The sequence below is a fragment of the Halichoerus grypus genome, chromosome 14 (genome assembly GCF_964656455.1).
Source record: "Halichoerus grypus chromosome 14, mHalGry1.hap1.1, whole genome shotgun sequence".
In the NCBI taxonomy this organism is placed as follows: Eukaryota; Metazoa; Chordata; class Mammalia; order Carnivora; family Phocidae; genus Halichoerus; species Halichoerus grypus.
This window is the reverse complement of record NC_135725.1, coordinates 90,573,315-90,586,449: the sequence shown is the minus strand read 5'-3', so window position 1 is coordinate 90,586,449 and position 13,135 is coordinate 90,573,315. Positions and strand designations below refer to the sequence as shown.

The window sequence follows — 13,135 nt, the reverse complement described above, 5'->3', positions numbered from 1 at the left end:
GTCTGCCTGCCATTCTACCTGTGCTAGTTAACGGTCTTGATCATAAAATCCAAGCTTTGTCAGCATGTTCAAGTACGACGTGCGACTGAGTGGTTGAGGCTGCTTGTTCAGAACAGGTCAACCCACACCTCCTGCCCTGTGCCCAGCACAGACCCTGGGTTTGAAAAACACTTGCCGCCATCCCAAACTAACAGAAGATCAATTATATTCAACCCCAAACGCCAATTGACACTGGCTGAAAGACAACGTTTTATTACTTTTATGTACAGAAAATTCAACAGCATCCACTCAGCCCAGTTTGGTGGCCAGTTCTTTAGCCTTTGCCTTTTCCAGCTTGGCAATGCGAGCCACAGACTTCGGACCCAGGACGTTGCCTCCCCAGTGGCGGCGGATCTGCAACGACAGAGAGGGGTCAGTGTGGCCTGAGGGGTCAGTGTGGCCTCCTTCAAGACTCTCAAAACTAGGTCAGCCCATGTGGTCTTCTACTTGGCTGCTCCAAGTCCTTCGTCAAGTAGGACTGCTCAGGAGGAGCCAGGCCTGCCAGTCCCCTGATGAAAGGTTCAATGTACCCGACAGTGTTTTGTGTCAAGCTGCTGCTTACCTCGTCGTATCTGTCATTGTAATTGGTCCTGATGGCTTCCACCAGCTTTGCCAGAGCTCCTTTGTCTTCCCTAAAAAGACAGGGAGGAAATGGGGGTCATTTGCTTCTCAGTTACCTTTCCAGAAAGCAGGGACGGGCTCACTGTTAGCCCCAACCAAGCCCTTTGCCTCAGATACAATATGACCACATGGCTTATTCAGGTGAAGAAATTCGTTAACCATCATTGGCAAAGATTCAGATAAACGTATTCCTTTAAGGTATGGCGTTTGGTCTTTAAGGAAAATCCTGAGAAATTAAGAACTGGGGGAGGGGGTGGCTCACCCCTACTGACTGCTGGGAGTTGGGGGCCCCCTTGCATACTTACGAGTTGACCTGTGTGAAGGCGACAGTGGTGCAGGTCTTCCTGTGGACCAGACGCCCCAGCCTGGCCTTCCCCTTGATAATGCAGTAGGGAACCCCCATCTTACGACACAGGGCAGGCAGGAAAACCACCAGCTGGAATACAACATTAGCTCTAGAGTGTATTTTGACCAAAAGCAGGAATGTAAAAGCTAACTCAGTAGCAATTGCTCAAGATTAAAAAGCTCATGTACTCCCACTTCAAGGTTTAATTCAGTAAGAAATCCACATCATCGCAACGGCTATCACCTGGATCACCTGTCAGTACCGTCCTCAACGAAAAGCTATCTCCCCACTTTGGCCTAACACGCCATACTCAACATCTAGCTTTAACTGTCCCGGCATTGACGTCAAGACCCAATCTAACAATCAACGCTTAAAAACGAGGAAGACGTACCTCAATGGGATCCACATCATGTGCAATCACTACCAGCTGAGCCTTCTTGTTTTCCACCAAGGTGGTGACAGTGTTAACCCCTAGGACACACAATCAGTTTGTGTGAGCAGTCCGCAGGGGCTGCTTGGTTCACAAAAGCAGCTCTCCTCTGGGCCCAGCTGTGACTCAGGGTTAAAAAGCTCGATTTTACTCTTCACAGTGATTCAGGTGAAGAAATTCATGCATCATTGCCAACAGCCTGTCCCACCACTTGCCCTCTGTGAGGAGGGGCCCACTCACCAGCTCGAAGGACAGGTGGCCTCTTAGTGGGGACATCCCCTTTGCCCGCAGCTTTCTTCTCGGCCCGAGCCAACAATCTCTGCTTCTTCTCCTGCTTTGTCTCTGGTCTGTACTTGTGGGCCAGCTTAAGCAGTTGAGTAGCTGCAAGAATCATTGTCAGTTTAGGCTTGTTTTAAGCTCTGGTCTGTGCCACTCGACGCAATGCTAGCTCACTGCCCTGAAAGTAGTCCAAGAAGCCACCTTCACGTTCCAGAAATTAGACATGATGTCCTCAATTTTAATAATTCAATTTACTCGAAAACACCCACCGCCCCTAGAAAACACTGCAAATGTAGTACTATCAGAGTAAAGACGGTAGCGTCGTCCTGGCCCAAAAAACCCCTTCTCGGATGCTGGTTTTGTGCCGTGGAACCTTACCTGTCTGGCGGTCCAAGGCCTGGGTGAACTGGTTAATCGCGGGAGGCACTTTTAGACGTTTGTAGAGAATAGCCCTTTGCCGCTGCAACCGGATGTAGCGGGGCCATTTGACAAAGCGGGTGAGGTCCCTTTTGGGCTGGATGTCCTGTCCTGAGAAGTTAAGGGCAACACCGTAAGTGAGGCTCAAACCCCCATGGAGTCCGTGTTTGGTGCCATTCGGAGGGTGCAGGTGCATCAGCGATCTTGGTGGTTTCGAGCGTCATCACCATCTCTCAGATAGCAAATATTCTTTCACATCATCTGCACACAAACACCCGGGATCGCAGGGAGACCCCGACACCTGCCCGTCAGCACAGTGGCGCTCAGGTGGCCACACCCCGCGCACGCACCATCACCGCCCACACAAGCCCAGGGAGTGAGCAGAAAATGGAAAATGGGACTCCCATCCGGGCAGCTCCGACCCCAGACCCACCAGGAGCTGCCAGTAAGCACAGGACACGATCCTCTGCTCGGTAAGCAGCGCTGCTCCCTGGGAGTAACACCGAGTGCTCGCGTCCCCCGTCTTACCCACCGATGCCAAAGTTCTTGGGCCTCTTCTCGAACAGGGGGTTGACCACCTTCTTGGCCTCCTGCTTCTTCACGACAGCAGGGGCCGGGGCCACCTTCTTCCCCTTCGCCTTCTTCCCTTTCGGCTGCACGAGAAGGAACCGGGTTAGACCAGGTCCTCCCGTCCCCGTGAGAGGCCGGGCTGGCTGCCGACGTCCGGGTGGCCCAGCAGCGAGCCCGGCGGCCGCCCGCGTCCACGTCAGTGATCCTGGCGCTCAGGCACCAAACACCCTCCACACCCTCTGCACGAGCCCCGGCAGCCACGCGGCCACGTTCGTCCGCGACGCCGCGCACGGGCCGAGCCGGAGCCGGCCCCGTCCCGGAACTGCGCGCCCCTTAAGGGCCCGGCGTATGGCTGGCGCTGAACCCCTCGCCCGAGGCCCCTGGGGCAGCCCCCACGGCGCGGCAGACCCTCGGCCCCGGCGTTCCGAGCCCCGCATTGCGGCGCTGCGCTCCCCCGGCCCGGGCCCTCCTCCCCGCACTGCCGGACGCAGCCTCCAGTGTTACACCCGGCCTGATGCCTCCCTGCCAGGCCCCGCGGGGCTCCCCTAGCGCCGGGCGGTGGAGGGATCCCCGCACGGCCACGCCCCGAAGAGGATGGCAGCGGATAGAAGCCGGACCCAGCGCCAACACAGCGAGCCGCAAGATCACTCACCATCTTGGGTTGCTGCGGGAGAGAGAAAGAAAAGGGAATTGTGGGTAATATGTAGGCGACATCGGAGATCGCGAGAACTGGCGCCTGCGCGGGATTTCGGATTTAAAGGGACAGGACCGCTCTTGCCCGCCTCCGATCGGGGGCGGTGCCTTAGCGCGGCGGGTCGCGGCGAGCGGCGGGGAGCCAGGACTTCCGGGGAGGGGCGTGCGCTCGTCTGCACCCCTCCCCACCCCTGTACCCAGCCGGGTCGCCCCGGGCTCTGCGGACCAGGTGGGGGCGTCGGGGCGGGGTCGCCGTCTTTTCTCAGGTGTGACCCCCCATTCCCCTGCTACAAAGTGACTCCCAGGCCGCGAGTTCGGTCGGTCGGCGGCGCGCAGGCCCCGGGCCAGTCTGCCGGAGCGCGCGGGCGCGCGGGGAGGGAGGGTGGTCCCGGCCGAGGCCCCCCGGAGCGAGCAGGCTGTGGGCGCGGCGGCCCTCCGGGGGCCCGGCCTGGAGCAGAGGGTGCGGCGGGGATAGAATCGGAGGGACGCCTCGGCGGAGGGGCGGGGGGCGGGCGGACGCGCGCTGGCCGGAGCCGAGAGCCCGCAGTGCGCTTGTGTGCTGACGGTCGCACGAGTCTCTGACGGGAGGGGCCTCTCCCGAGATCGCGGTTCTGTGAGCTGGGCATGGAGGGTGGGCAGCTGGGGTGGCTCGGCTCACGCCGGACTCTGGCTCCCAGGTGCCGCCTCCGAGCTGCCTGAGGCCCCGCCATGGCCCAGCAGAGAGCGCTGCCGCAGAGCAAGGAGACGCTGCTGCAGTCTTATAACAAGCGGCTCAAGGACGATGTCAAGTCCATCATGGACAACTTCACCGAGATCATCAAGACCGCCAAGGTGGGGGCGGGCAGGCCGGCTCCTGCCCCTCTGAGACCAAGGGAAGGGGAGGGGTCTAGCCAGTGGTGAGCTGAGTGGCCGGCCTGCTGCGGTCAGGTGTCACACGGGTGGGGAGGATCCAGCAGTGAACGCACAGGCCAGGCCTTTGTCCGCATGGGGAAAATATTGGAGAGGGCAGCAGGGGGGTCCGGAGTAGCAAACAGGTCAACCGATAAATAAACCAGCTAGTTACAGGCCCTGGTGAGATGGCCTGGCTTCCGCGTCCAGCGCCCCTTAACCAGCAGCATGGGTCTGGATGAAGACCAGACTTCTCCGTGCCTCTGTTGCCCCTGCATCCTAAGGCCCTTCTGGTGATTGGGTGAATTTGTCTGTGTACAGTGGTTGCGGTGGGGCGTGACTCCAGCCCAGACGTGGTTGCTCTTGCCCCCCAATGCAGTCAGGGAGAAAGGCGGGGGAAGGTCCCTTCAGGTGGCTGGAACCGGCTGTCTGGATCCGGTTGGCAAGCCTGCTGGGCTGCAGTGCAGCAAGTTGGGGTGGATCTTGAGACTGCTGTAGACCTCGGAAGGCTGTTAGGGCCATGATTAAGAAAGCTAAGGTGTATTTAGCATGCATTCGTCGTGTGTCACGCCGTGTCGTGAGAGCTGTCGTGTCTTACTGTATTTAACCTTCACGCGAGCTCTGTGGGACAGGTAGTGTTGTCTTTTTCATTTGCAGAGGAGGAAACTGAGGCTCAAAAGACTAATTTGCCAAGGTCATTCTGCCAACAGCCGGCAGAGCCAGGATTTGAACCCAGGAATCCAGCTCCTTACTTTAGGGTGCCCTGCCCCCAGCCCAGGGCTGGCAAGGCCCCCTGTGGAAGCCCTGTCCCATGGATGGGCGGGAGCTCTGAGTAGCTTGCACTTTGGACAGACCAGGCCAGGCAGCACTCCTGGCTCCTCCGTGCGCTGACGGAGACACCTTGGATGCACTCTCTGAGCTGTCCCTGTCTCAGCTTTGCCCACCTGTAAACCTAGGATGGCGGTCCAGGCTTCGGTGAGAATTCCACAAGATAATGGTGGTTAAGTAAGCCCTTAACGTGGCACCTGGCAGCCTGGAAGAGCTAGTAAATAGTTGCTCAAAAGAAATACATCATGCCTTTATGCATTCAGCAGCTCAGTTTATTGAGCATCTGAGCTCGCGACCCCATCTTATACCAAACACGGCTCCACACCCCAAAGAAGACTTGACCTAGACCTCCCTGCAGGTGGCACAGCAGTCAGGGTCCACAGGCATCCGTTTTCCCGGTGAAAGTGCCCGTGAGCTCCTTAGGACAGGAGGGGGTGAGGCTGAACGCCGGCCACGGTCTGGTCCGCGGTGCGTAGCGGAGAAGGTAAAGTGGACGGCAGGCAGGAGGCAGCGGCGGTGGGTGTCCTGCAGCCGGCTAGTTACCTGTGGGCTGGGGCACCTGCCAGTTCTGGGGCTTTTTTGTCTGCCCTCCAGATCGAGGACGAGACGCAAGTGTCGAGGGCCACTCAGGGCGAGCAGGACAACTACGAGATGCACGTTCGAGCTGCCAACATTGTGAGTCACTCGGTGGAGGGCAGGGTCCAGGGCTGCAGGAGCCTTGTGGTCCCACCTTTGAGGGGGGGTGGGGGGGCGAGTGGGCAAACCACTTCTCAGGAGACTCCCCTCGAGAGGAGGGCTGTCTGGCAGCTGCGCAGGGGGTGGCAGATAGTCGGCCACATCCATCACGGAGAGTGCTGTGTGATGGTTAGAAAGGGGTCGACCCTTCCTTGCCGACGAGACAGCTCCCGGAGATTCGTTATGAGAGCGAAAGCAAATTGCCGAACAAACCAAGATGTGCGTTTTAATCGCTTTTGATGTCCCAGAACAAGCACATCAGCCAAATGTTTCCATGGATGTGTGCCCACGGGTGCAAACGCATGGAAAAGCCCCAGAGGAATCCTGCCCAACGGGCCTGCTTGCTGCTCCCAAGGAGGTGCAGGGGCAGGCGTTACACGGGACGGTAGTGTTACCTGTGGGGCTTGAGGCTTTGCGAAGCATAACCTGTGTAAGGGAGGGTCCGTACCCCTGCGCGGCAGCCGGGGGGGGGGGGCTGGGAAGCTGGTGGCACCTGCCTTGGAAGCATGTCCATGGGTGGGGGCCACAGACCCTGTCCTCCCGTGGGTCCCTTTCGGTTCTCTCACTGCACAACGACTGTGAAGGTCAGTGCTGTAGTCCCACCTGACGGACAAGGAAACGGAGGCGGGGCCGCGGCGGCTTCCTCAGCACGCCTGCCCTGGTTCTGATGGCCTCAGGTCCGAGCTGGTGAGTCCCTGATGAAACTGGTGTCTGACCTCAAGCAGTTCCTCATCCTCAATGACTTCCCGTCGGTGAACGAGGCCATCGACCAGCGCAACCAGCAGCTGCGAGCCCTGCAGGAGGAGTGTGACAGGAAGCTCATTGCCCTGCGGGACGAGATCTCCATCGACCTGTACGAGCTGGAGGAGGAATATTACTCGTCCAGGTACCGATAGGGCTGGACCCCGCGCAGAGCACAGCTGGGGGCCCGGGCCCGGCCTGCGGCCCCGAAGGCCCTGTTTTTGCAAACCCTTCCTGGTCTTGGCAGCACAGACACGTGCCTGGGTTTCAGAGCAGAGCTCACGGTCAGAGCAATTGATGGACAATTTACGCCGCCTGCCAGGCCCTGGGCAGCAGGATGAAAGTCACAGAACTTCAGGGTTTGGGTGGGCCAAGCCCCAGAGCGGAGGGCAGAGCCAGCATTCCTGCTGGGGCTGTCCACTGCCTCACTCTGGGCCTGCGTGCTTCTCTTAGTTTTTTAGTCAATATTTAAACGTTCCAGCCAGGCCTGGGCTAGCTTCTCTTGGCAGCCCAGGCTCATGCCCTGAATGTGCGGGATGCCAGTGCTTGCCTAGAGATGCCGTTCCATGTGGGTATCCCCGAATCTTCAGCGTGTGTGTCAGGGTCCACGGTGGTGTGGGGGTGGGAAGGAGGAAGAAACCCGAGCAGAGGATGGCCTTGAGAGCTGGGCCTGGGGTACCCAGACCACTGAGTTCCTGTTCAGCTCAGCCTGGTTCACAGACCAGAGCCTGCCTACATGTTAGGCCCATGGTGGGCCCCAGGGATACGGCAGTGGGCAAGACCTGTCACCCCAGCCCGCGTGCACCACTTGGAATCCTGAAACCTGAGTCGTCTGAGCCCAAGGGGTCCTGAAAAATCAGAGTCCAGGTGTAACATACACGGGGGAACTGAAGCTGGAGACAGGGAGGCCTTATACCTCTGTCCCCATTAGCTCAGAAAGTCAAGTCTCTGTTCAAACGGAGTGGTGCCCCCCCATGCCCTTGCCCAGACAAACGTGTCCTTCCTGTGGTGGCTTTTTCAGATGCTCCTTTCTGCCCCATGGAGGCCGTGCTGGGGCCACAGATGCCCAGAGCCAGCATGGTCTGTGGTCTGGGCCTTGGTTTCCCTGCCCTGTACTCAATGCCAGCCCTCACTGTCCCTGGCCATCTTGGCCTCTACGGGAAGGGACAGTGCCACTGTCCAGCCGGAGTGGTTCTAGACTTTCCCAGAGGGTTCTGGGGCCACCTCTGGTCCCTGATACCCATCGGCTCAGCAGACATGGCGGCAAGCACCTCGTACACACCAGGCCTTCAGAGAAGGGTCTGGAGGGGGTCCCTGGGGTGGGGGTGCTGTCTGTGTCTCAGACCATGCCAGGGACATGGTTCACAGCCCCGCGGATTTTTGCAGAATCCCTTCACGTCCCTCTTTTTGTTTCCTGCTGCCCCCAAGGACCGGGCTTGTGGACTGAGTGGTTACAGGACAATAATTTAGCCCTGCCTCTTGAGGTTGAGCGCCAGGTTAGGGGTGGTGGTGAGGGACCCGCCCAAAGTCACTTTGATAAGACTGCAGGGAACCCAGGGGCCTGAGTGCCAGGCTTCCCGCGTCCTGCCGTGCCAGTCTCTGGTTCACCCAGGGGGGTCCTTGCTGTCCCTGGTGCCTCCCTCGTGTGCAAATACCTGTGTAAGGCCAGGGCTCAGTTGAGTCACGGCTGCCAGGCTTTGTGCCCCTCCCCAAAAGCCCCCAACACAGGTTGCCATGCCCCGCATGCCGGTGTCCACACTTGCCCGCTCTCTGCTCGTGACTCGCTCTTTCTCTACCTCTTGCCCTCTGCTCTCCTTGGGATGCCGCTCTGTGCCCAAACCACTGAAGGCAGAAGAAGCGAGGGAGGGAGGTTGGGGTCAGATAGTTGTGGGACCTCTGAGCTCTAGTCACCCCTGGACAGCCCTAGTGAGTCATACTCCTCACCTGCATCCTCACCCCGGTCTTCCCGTGCCTGGGCAGGCCAACACTGCTGACCCGTGTTAGAGGCAGGGAGACGAGTTCAGGGGGCCTACGGGCCTGTCGGCCACACAGCTGGTAGAGTGGTGCAGCACAGAACACCAGGGCTCCTGGTTCTGTCCCCGATTCAGGCAGAGTCCCTGCGGGGCAGAGAACCCAAAAACAAGACAGGGTCTCTGCTGTTGGGGTCCTCGCAAAGTGTAGTGACTGTGGAGAGACCATAGCGAGCTCTGGAGCCGGGATAGGGGGCGGCGGCACGGGCTGGCTCAGCCTTGTGGCTGTCAGTTGGGAAATACACTTGGTCAGTCAGAGGGACCTGCCAAGGTCACACAGCCTGCTGGTGGCTGGTCCTGAAGGGCACCTCCGGTGGGATGCTGTATTGGACCCTGAAGCAAGGGCAGCCCCACACACCCCCCCCCCCCCCTTTAGCCAGGCCTGCGTGGAGAGGGGCCAGCACAGAGAAGAAGAGGGGAAAGGCAGGTTTGGGGTGTGGTCTGTTTTCTTAACTCTGCTTCTATCTTGCTTCCCTGCCCCCGCGCCCCGCCCCGGCTTCCGTCGGTCTCTGCCTGCTCCTGTCTCTCCCTGGGTTTCTGGTGGTGGAAAAGCTCAAGTCTTTGCGAAGCTAATGACCTGCCTCTGTGCGAAGCATACTGGAGGCTGGACCTCGACACAGACTCTGCTGATGGCCTCTCGGCCCCTGTGCTGGCGTCCCCGGAGCCCAGCGCTGGCCCCCTGCAGGCTGCGGCCCCTGCCCACTCCCATGCCGGTGGCCCCGGCCCCGGCCCCACGGAGCACGCCTGAGCCTCCCAGGGCTCCCCTCCCCACACCTCTAGGTTCTTAGGAAGTCTGGTGTCCCTTCCGGGCTCGCCACAGCTTTGCTCCTTTCAGCCTTGCTTCCCCTTGAGAACTTTAGCCCAGGGACAGCTGCCCCCCCACCCCCTGCCAGGAGTGTTGGGGAAAAGTAGCTCCCCCAGCCGTTTCCAAGGTGGCCCATCTCCTTCTGAGTGGTCACCTCTGTTCACAGCCCTCCTGGCCTGCTGGGCAGAAGGTTCCTGGACAGTCCTGTTGAGGCCCCGGTAGTGGGGCAGGAGGATGTCCTGCTATTTAAAAGCTGCAGGATGGTGCTCAGAGTGGACAATATTAGCCAAGTCCAGACTCCCCCTCTCAGGCCAGGCCCTCTGTGCAGAGCTACACCTGCTGCCTTGTCCTAAGGGTCCCTGCACTAGCTCACTGTCCCCACAGGGCTGTGGCGGGGAGAGAGATGCTGCCTGCTCTCGCCGAAGCCAGGACTGGAACCTTCCTAGTTCTGCCATATATGTTCTGGTAGTTTTGTAATAAGACAGTTGAATAAAAACAGCACTGCCCTTTTGCATTGGTTGGCTCTTTCTTGCTAATCTTGGCCCACTCTGGGACCACCCTTGGTTTCCCAGTGGCTGTTGGGAGAGCAGCTCCTAGGCTCTGCCTGGACAGCCTTGGGCTTGGGCAGGGACTTGGTCAGTTTGGGGCTGTGGCTGCATTGACATTGCCTAGAACTGCCTGGGATCTAGAAAGTCCTTAATATTTGGTGATTGAAAAATCGCTGCCATTGCTGCATGTTCTAAGGTCCGGGTGCCTGCACTTCTGGTCCCTCTTGTCCTCACCGCACCTGGAATCTGTGCTGTAGTCGCCTGCACAGGCTTGGAAGGGGCTGAAGTGGTGTGTCCGCGGTCACTGAGCTGGGAAATGAAGCCGCAGAAGTCAGGACTCAACCCACAGGGAATGCTGGGCCCGATGCCTCGGCACCAGGCTCACGGGGGCGGGGCGGGGCGGGGGGGTGTCACACCAGAAGAACTGGGACTTCAACCCCATGCCCTGTCACCAGCATGCCTTATCTCCTCATGAGGGAGACATCGGTCGGTATGTGGGGGAGGTGACAGCCCACAATCCAGTCTCAAGGACAGGGAGGGACATATGCTGAATTATGCTGGGTCCCAGAGACCACCACCCCCACCACCCGTAGCCAAGCAGAGGCACCACAGAAGTGGGAGCATGGGGCCCAGTCCTGGGTCTGGTCCTGGTTTCCTGGGGTGGTCTGGGGAAGTTGTTTTCCCACTGAGAAACTAGATGATGAGCTCTTCCCGAAACACCTTAATTGCAGAAGTAACTTGTACTTAACACTAACGATGGAAAAAGGGATTAAAACCAATGGAAGCCCATGTGGGGAAAAGCCTGGAGTCGACCAAACCCGATGGTGGGGTTTCAAGTGTCTTCAATTTCCAAACACCCAAGCAGCAAGATCTCTGCATCATCGGTGTTAGGCTCTCCTGGGCTGGGCCACGGCTCCCATTGGAAAATGAAGTTGTTCCTCCTAAAGCGAGGCAGCTCTCCGCCACCTCTTCCTCTCCAGCCCATGCCCCGGCAGCAGAACGAACTCACTGGAGAAACGGGCTGTTTGCAGCTCTCCTCTGAGCCAGCTTCCTGCAGGTTTTGTCTCCATGACCCCAGCCGAGCTACATGTATTAGGGTCCCCAGGGGCCTCCACATCGCTAAACCCTGGGTGCTCCTCAGTCATACCACCTTTGTATCGCATGTGTTTTACCGTTCAAACCCCTGATGAAGGCATAAAGGTCGCATAAAGAACACCCACACAGACGCGTCTCTGGATTCACCTTTTGCACCTTGCGCTCTCGTTTATAAAAACTACCTGATTTAATAGCTGCTGGCCTCCTCATGACACCTCACGTCTAAATACCTGCCAGCTTGCCTATCTAAGAAAAACCAACACTCTCCACGGCTCAAGGCCAGCATCAGGCCCAAAGTGAACAATCATTCCGTAATAGCATCTAGGATCATGACACATTCTACTTTCCCCAGTTGTTCTCCAAATATCTTGTTATTTTTATTTTGCACTACATTTACTTACTATTTCTTCTAGTCTTTTGAAATCTACAACAGGATCAGGGTGGTGGTCTGGAGTGGGTGAAGTACAGTTCTCGATATACTATTTATTTATTTAAAAAGATTTATCCATTTTAGAGTGTATGAGCAGGGGAGGGGCAGAGAGAGGCAGGGTTGGGGGAAGGCGACACTAATAGACGCCCAACTGACTGAGCTCCCCCCGGGGCTACTTTTAAGGGACAGCCAACAGGATTTGCTCAAGGACTGGGTGTGGGGAATGAGAGGAGGCAGGGTGGCTTCAAGATCTGAGCCTCGAAGCATGGAGTGGCCTTAACAGACAGAGAAGGCAGGCAGTGGGGGAGGCAGGGTTCTGCACATACTCATGGAGATGTGTCTCAGATGTCCAGAAGTGGGCCTGGAGTTCAGGGGAGTCATCAGCACCAAGTCAGGAGCCCTGAGGAGGGTCACTGTGCAGTAAGAGTTGACAGAAAAGGGAAGTGAGGCCCAGAGAGGAGACAGCAGGTAGGTAGGAGGAAGGCCTGTCATCTGGGGTTCCCAAAATCCTGTGAGGACAGAACTTCAGGGAGGAGGTAGGATTAGCTGGTTACACCCTCCAGACAACTCTCACAGAAAAGGTAACTTAAAATTAAGGCCCATAAATCTAGATTTGCACTCGGAACTCAACTTTTTTCTCCCTTCTCTGTGGCAACTCTGCTGGCATCCGTTACCCCCTGTCCAGCAAAGACCTCAGGAAAGCCTCAAAGACCTCCCTGGAGATGGTGATGCAGGACAGAGAACCCCAGACTTGGGGTGTGGACCGGAAGTCTCGCTGAAAGAGGACCCATCATCCCCCCCCCCCCCCCGGCTCACATCCCTGTCCCTCAATGGGTCTGGCTTTGATGGTTAAAACTAACGGTGCCAGAAAGAACATGTTTACGGCTCAGTGAGTGTGCTGTATAGAGATTAGATAGACTGTGTGCACTGAAAATCTGTGGGGGAAGACGATGAAGCTATCCTCTCCTCAAAACGGCACCTTATGACAGAGATTAGGAGTAGAAAGTTAAATCCTTAGTGCTTCAAATATAACATCAGAAGCCTTCTTAAATATATTTTGAGGTTGTAATTTATAAATCCATGCCCCAGTCTCTCCCTTCCCCTGATGAATATCGCAAGGCCCCCTTCTCTACTCACCCCAAGGCAACCCTCAAAGGGCTCTGGGTTGTGTCAAAGCCTGTCCATTGCTATGAATTAAGGAACCAGGTGCGGGGTTCTCCAGCCTCAGGCTGGTGAACACTCCTTTCCTTCCCGAATTCTTTTTTTAAATTTTATATTTAATTTTATTTATCTATTATGTATGTATGTATGAATGAATGAATGAATGAGAGCGCGCAGCAGAAGAAGAGGGAGAAGCAGGCTTCCCGCTGAGCAGGGAGCCCCACTGGGGGCTCGATCCCAGGACCCCAGGATCATGACCTGAGCTGAAGGCAGATGCTCAACCGACTGAGCCACCCAGGCGCCCCACCCCCCGTCAGTTCTTAAGGGAGAAGCCTTGTTGTAAATCTTAGTCTGTGATTGCACTGTTCAGAGCAAAGATTCCAGTGGGTCTTCCCTGAGCGCCCCAGCATCCTCCCTACAACACCTCACATCCCTTTCCTCCCGGACTTTTCTCCGGAGCACTCCCTATTACCCGACTC

The 13,135-nt window shown here is 57.5% G+C and overlaps 2 protein-coding genes and 4 non-coding genes across 11 annotated transcripts; 1 reads left to right on the top strand and 5 right to left on the bottom strand.

Annotated features, from left to right (window-relative positions):
• Positions 1–225: 225 nt before the first annotated feature.
• RPL7A (ribosomal protein L7a) lies at positions 226–3,492 on the bottom strand. Its single transcript, XM_036108239.2, has 8 exons — positions 3,355–3,492; positions 2,665–2,785; positions 2,094–2,243; positions 1,677–1,817; positions 1,398–1,477; positions 966–1,096; positions 602–671; positions 226–393 (listed from the first exon to the last, which is right to left on the bottom strand). Exons 1-8 carry the CDS (start codon positions 3,355–3,357, stop codon positions 289–291), a joined length of 801 nt encoding a protein of 266 aa, XP_035964132.1. The 5' UTR covers positions 3,358–3,492; the 3' UTR covers positions 226–288.
• LOC118546142 (small nucleolar RNA SNORD36) lies at positions 764–831 on the bottom strand. Its single transcript, XR_004922466.1, has one exon. It is a non-coding gene; the product is annotated as a small nucleolar RNA SNORD36 (small nucleolar RNA).
• LOC118546133 (small nucleolar RNA SNORD36) lies at positions 1,167–1,239 on the bottom strand. The gene has a single exon (XR_004922463.1). It is a non-coding gene; the product is annotated as a small nucleolar RNA SNORD36 (small nucleolar RNA).
• LOC118546130 (small nucleolar RNA SNORD36) lies at positions 1,558–1,630 on the bottom strand. The gene has a single exon (XR_004922460.1). It is a non-coding gene; the product is annotated as a small nucleolar RNA SNORD36 (small nucleolar RNA).
• LOC118546115 (small nucleolar RNA SNORD24) lies at positions 2,324–2,398 on the bottom strand. The gene has a single exon (XR_004922444.1). It is a non-coding gene; the product is annotated as a small nucleolar RNA SNORD24 (small nucleolar RNA).
• A 16-nt stretch (positions 3,493–3,508) lies between the features above and the next one.
• Positions 3,509–9,936, top strand: MED22 (mediator complex subunit 22). Of its 6 annotated transcripts, none has more exons than XM_036108282.2 (5): positions 3,509–3,624; positions 4,073–4,226; positions 5,706–5,786; positions 6,524–6,732; positions 9,170–9,936. In XM_036108282.2, the coding sequence occupies exons 2-5, from the start codon at positions 4,104–4,106 to the stop codon at positions 9,363–9,365; spliced, it is 609 nt and encodes a 202-aa protein (XP_035964175.1). In that variant the 5' UTR covers positions 3,509–3,624; positions 4,073–4,103; the 3' UTR covers positions 9,366–9,936. The 6 variants fall into 6 exon arrangements, 5 of the variants coding, with proteins under 5 accessions (XP_035964175.1, XP_035964193.1, XP_035964160.1 ...); XM_036108300.2 differs by having other exon boundaries at positions 3,521–3,661; positions 6,572–6,732; XM_036108267.2 differs by having other exon boundaries at positions 3,529–3,661.
• Positions 9,937–13,135: the final 3,199 nt, after the last annotated feature.

What these genes read in the sequence shown, in the direction of transcription:
- MED22 (XM_036108282.2), top strand. Translation starts at nt 4,104, where the DNA reads ATGGCCCAGCAGAGAGCGCTGCCGCAGAGCAAGGAGACGCTGCTGCAG. An exon ending in AGATCATCAAGACCGCCAAG is followed by an intron (nt 4,227 to 5,705) that starts GTGGGGGCGGGC and finishes TCTGCCCTCCAG; the next exon opens with ATCGAGGACGAGACGCAAGT. An exon ending in GAGGAATATTACTCGTCCAG is followed by an intron (nt 6,733 to 9,169) that starts GTACCGATAGGG and finishes GTGGTGGAAAAG; the next exon opens with CTCAAGTCTTTGCGAAGCTA.
- RPL7A (XM_036108239.2), bottom strand. An exon ending in GCCCAAGAACTTTGGCATCG is followed by an intron (nt 2,244 to 2,664) that starts GTGGGTAAGACG and finishes TTAACTTCTCAG; the next exon opens with GACAGGACATCCAGCCCAAA. An exon ending in GCCACCTGTCCTTCGAGCTG is followed by an intron (nt 1,478 to 1,676) that starts GTGAGTGGGCCC and finishes TGTGTGTCCTAG; the next exon opens with GGGTTAACACTGTCACCACC.